The following is a 2,639-nucleotide window of genomic DNA, read 5'->3' as shown; positions in this document are numbered from 1 at the left end:
CTCCGCCTCCAAGGTTCAAGCAATTCTCCTGCCTCAGCCTCCCAAGTAGCTGGGATTACAGGTACCCACTACCACGCCCAGTTAATTTTTTGTATGTTTAGTACAGATGTGGTTTCACCATGTTGGCCAGGCTGGTCTGGAACTCCTGACCTCAGCTGATCCGCCCACCTTGGCCTCCCAAAGTGCTGGGATTACAGGTGTGAGCCACCACACCCAGCCTAATTTTTTCTTTCTTTTTTTTTTTTTAAAAAAAGACAGGGTTTCACCATGTTGGTCAGGCTGGTCTTGAACTCCCGACCTCTGCTGATCTGCCCACCTTGGCCTCCCAAAGTGCTTGGATTACAGGTGTGAGCCACCATACCCAGCCTAATTTTCTTTTTTAAATCAACTCACTTACAAGAGCTTAGATAACCTGATGGACTTCTGTTTTTGTCCCAAAGAACTTTTGAGATGCCAGTTACATTTTCTCCAACTCTTCATAAAATGATTACATTTTTTTTTTTTACAGAGTTTCGCTCTTGTTACCCAGGCTGGAGTGCAATGGTGCAATCTTGGCTCACTGCAACCTCCGCCTCCTGGGTTCAGGCAATTCTTCTGCCTCAGCCTCCTGAGTAGCTGGGATTACAGGCACGTGCCACCATGCCCAGCTAATTTTTTGTATTTTTAGTAGAGACGGGGTTTCACCATGTTGACCAGGATGGTCTCGATCTCTTGACCTCGTGATCCACCCGCCTCGGCCTCCCAAAGTGCTGGGATTACAGGCTTGAGCCACCGCGCCCCGCCAATGATTACATTTTTTTTAAGTGAGAATCTATTTGTCTGTATTCTGAGTTTCCTGTTCACACCTATTGCCATTTGGAAGAAGTACCCCAGATACACAGGTTTCTGTTTGTTTTCCAAAAGCCTGGGATGGAAAGATGGCGGGGGAGGGGAGTGCTTTCTAGAAGGAAGCGTTCACCTCGCAAGTGAGGAAGGATGAGAAGAATTTGGCTGGAAGAGGAGGGACAAGCCTGGAAAAGGCAGGACACGTGGCGGAGAGTTAGAGAGCTAAGAGAACGCCATCCCACGGAGAGTGGAGTGAAAACACGTGGAAGGACAGTGGCCAGGAAGGGGACGCCAGCCACAGCGGCCCACAGGGCTATCGTCTACACCGCCTGGCTCTTCTCGGCCGTAGTGTTCGCTGTGGAGCGCGTGAATGACTTGCTCTCCCTGACCATGGACTCTTCAGTCAGCACGTTCCGGAGGAGGCTGGGGAGGGATTTCCGCAGCCGGGCCTGGAAGCCCTGGCCGGCCAGCACGTAGATGACGGGGTTGATGCAGCAGTTGATGTAGGCAAAGGAGATACACAGGGAGTCCAGCTTCTTCAGCTGCTTGAAGATGGGTGAATACGGCTTCACAAAAGACATGATCATCCCCGTCACCTGGTAGGGCAACCAGAAGATAAAGAAACTGACCACCACCGCCACCACCACCTTGAGCGTCTTGGTGGACCGCGTGGCCCTGCGGCTCCACGTCCGGAGCAGGAGGAAGGTGTAACAGACCGTGAGCGTGAGCAGCGGACACAGGAAGCCCAGGACCAGCCGGACGATGGCCACGTCTCGCTCCCGCCGTTTGCCGGCCTCGCCGTAGTCCACGCCACACACCGTCTTCCGTGGAAAGTACTCCTCCTGGACCGCACGGTAGAGGAAGGAGGGGATGGTCAGCAGCAGGGCTAAGCCCCACGCCACGGCGCAGGCCGCCCAGGCCAGGTGGGCCCCTCGGAATTTCTGGCACCAGATGGGGCTAAACACCAGCAGGAAGCGGTCGGCGCTGATGGTGGCGAGGAGCAGGATGCTGGCGTACATGTTGAGCAGGATGAGGGAGGGCAGGATGCGGCAGGCGGTCTCGCCGAAGGGCCAGTGGTTCCCCTGCACGATGGACATGAACAAGATGGGCAGCGCCAGGCAGGAAAGTAAGTCGGCCACCGCCAGGTTGAGGAACCAGATGGCATTGATGGTCCGCTTGACCTCAGATGCCGTCACCCAGACCACGAGGGCATTCCCCAGCACTCCCACCGGGAAGACGACTGCGTAGACGCACAAGGCCAGGATGTCTGGAACCTGCAGCTTGTACGATGTCTTATCCACCGGGAGGTCGGGATCCAGAGTCGAGTAATCATAATCAGGGGTGGAATGAACGAAGGGGTCCTAGATGGGATGGGAGAGACCGGAGAGGATGAGACACGTGCCGGGGAGGGGTGTCTTGGCTCGGGCATGGGGCATTTCCCCCCATGGCTTTTTCTCACTAGGAAATGGGGATGCCAAGGGCTGAGAGTCAGCTAGGGTGTCACACCACATATTAAAATATTGAGGCAGATGCAGAGGCTTATGTCTATAATCCCAGCATTTTGGGAGGCCAAGGTGGGCAGATCACCTGGGGTCAGGAGTTCAAGACCAACCTGGCAAACATGGTGAAATCCCGCCTTTACTAAAAATACAAAAATTGGCCAGACATGGTAGTGGGTACCTGTAATCCCAGCTTCTTAGGAGGCAGAGGCAGGAGAATCACCTGAACCCAGGAGGTAGAGGTTGCAGTGAGCCAAGATAGCATCATTGCACTCCAGCCTGGGCGACAAGAGTGAAACCTCATTTCAAAAAATA

The 2,639-nt window shown here is 54.2% G+C and overlaps 1 protein-coding gene across 2 annotated transcripts in view; it reads right to left on the bottom strand.

Annotated features, from left to right (window-relative positions):
• Positions 1 to 698: 698 nt before the first annotated feature.
• The window catches only part of C5AR1 (complement C5a receptor 1), a 27,057-nt gene continuing 25,116 nt past the window's right edge, over positions 699 to 2,639 (bottom strand). For both annotated transcript variants that reach the window (XM_017500413.2, XM_017500414.2), the window contains exon 2: positions 699 to 2,186. In XM_017500413.2, coding sequence (XP_017355902.1) covers positions 1,146 to 2,186 — 1,041 coding nt within the window. In that variant the 3' untranslated portion in view covers positions 699 to 1,145. The remainder of the gene's footprint in view (positions 2,187 to 2,639) is intronic.

Source organism: Cebus imitator, unplaced genomic scaffold (genome assembly GCF_001604975.1).
Source record: "Cebus imitator isolate Cc_AM_T3 unplaced genomic scaffold, Cebus_imitator-1.0 Scaffold266, whole genome shotgun sequence".
NCBI classification, from domain to species: domain Eukaryota; kingdom Metazoa; phylum Chordata; class Mammalia; order Primates; family Cebidae; genus Cebus; species Cebus imitator.
This window is presented reverse-complemented; position numbering and strand designations above follow the sequence as displayed.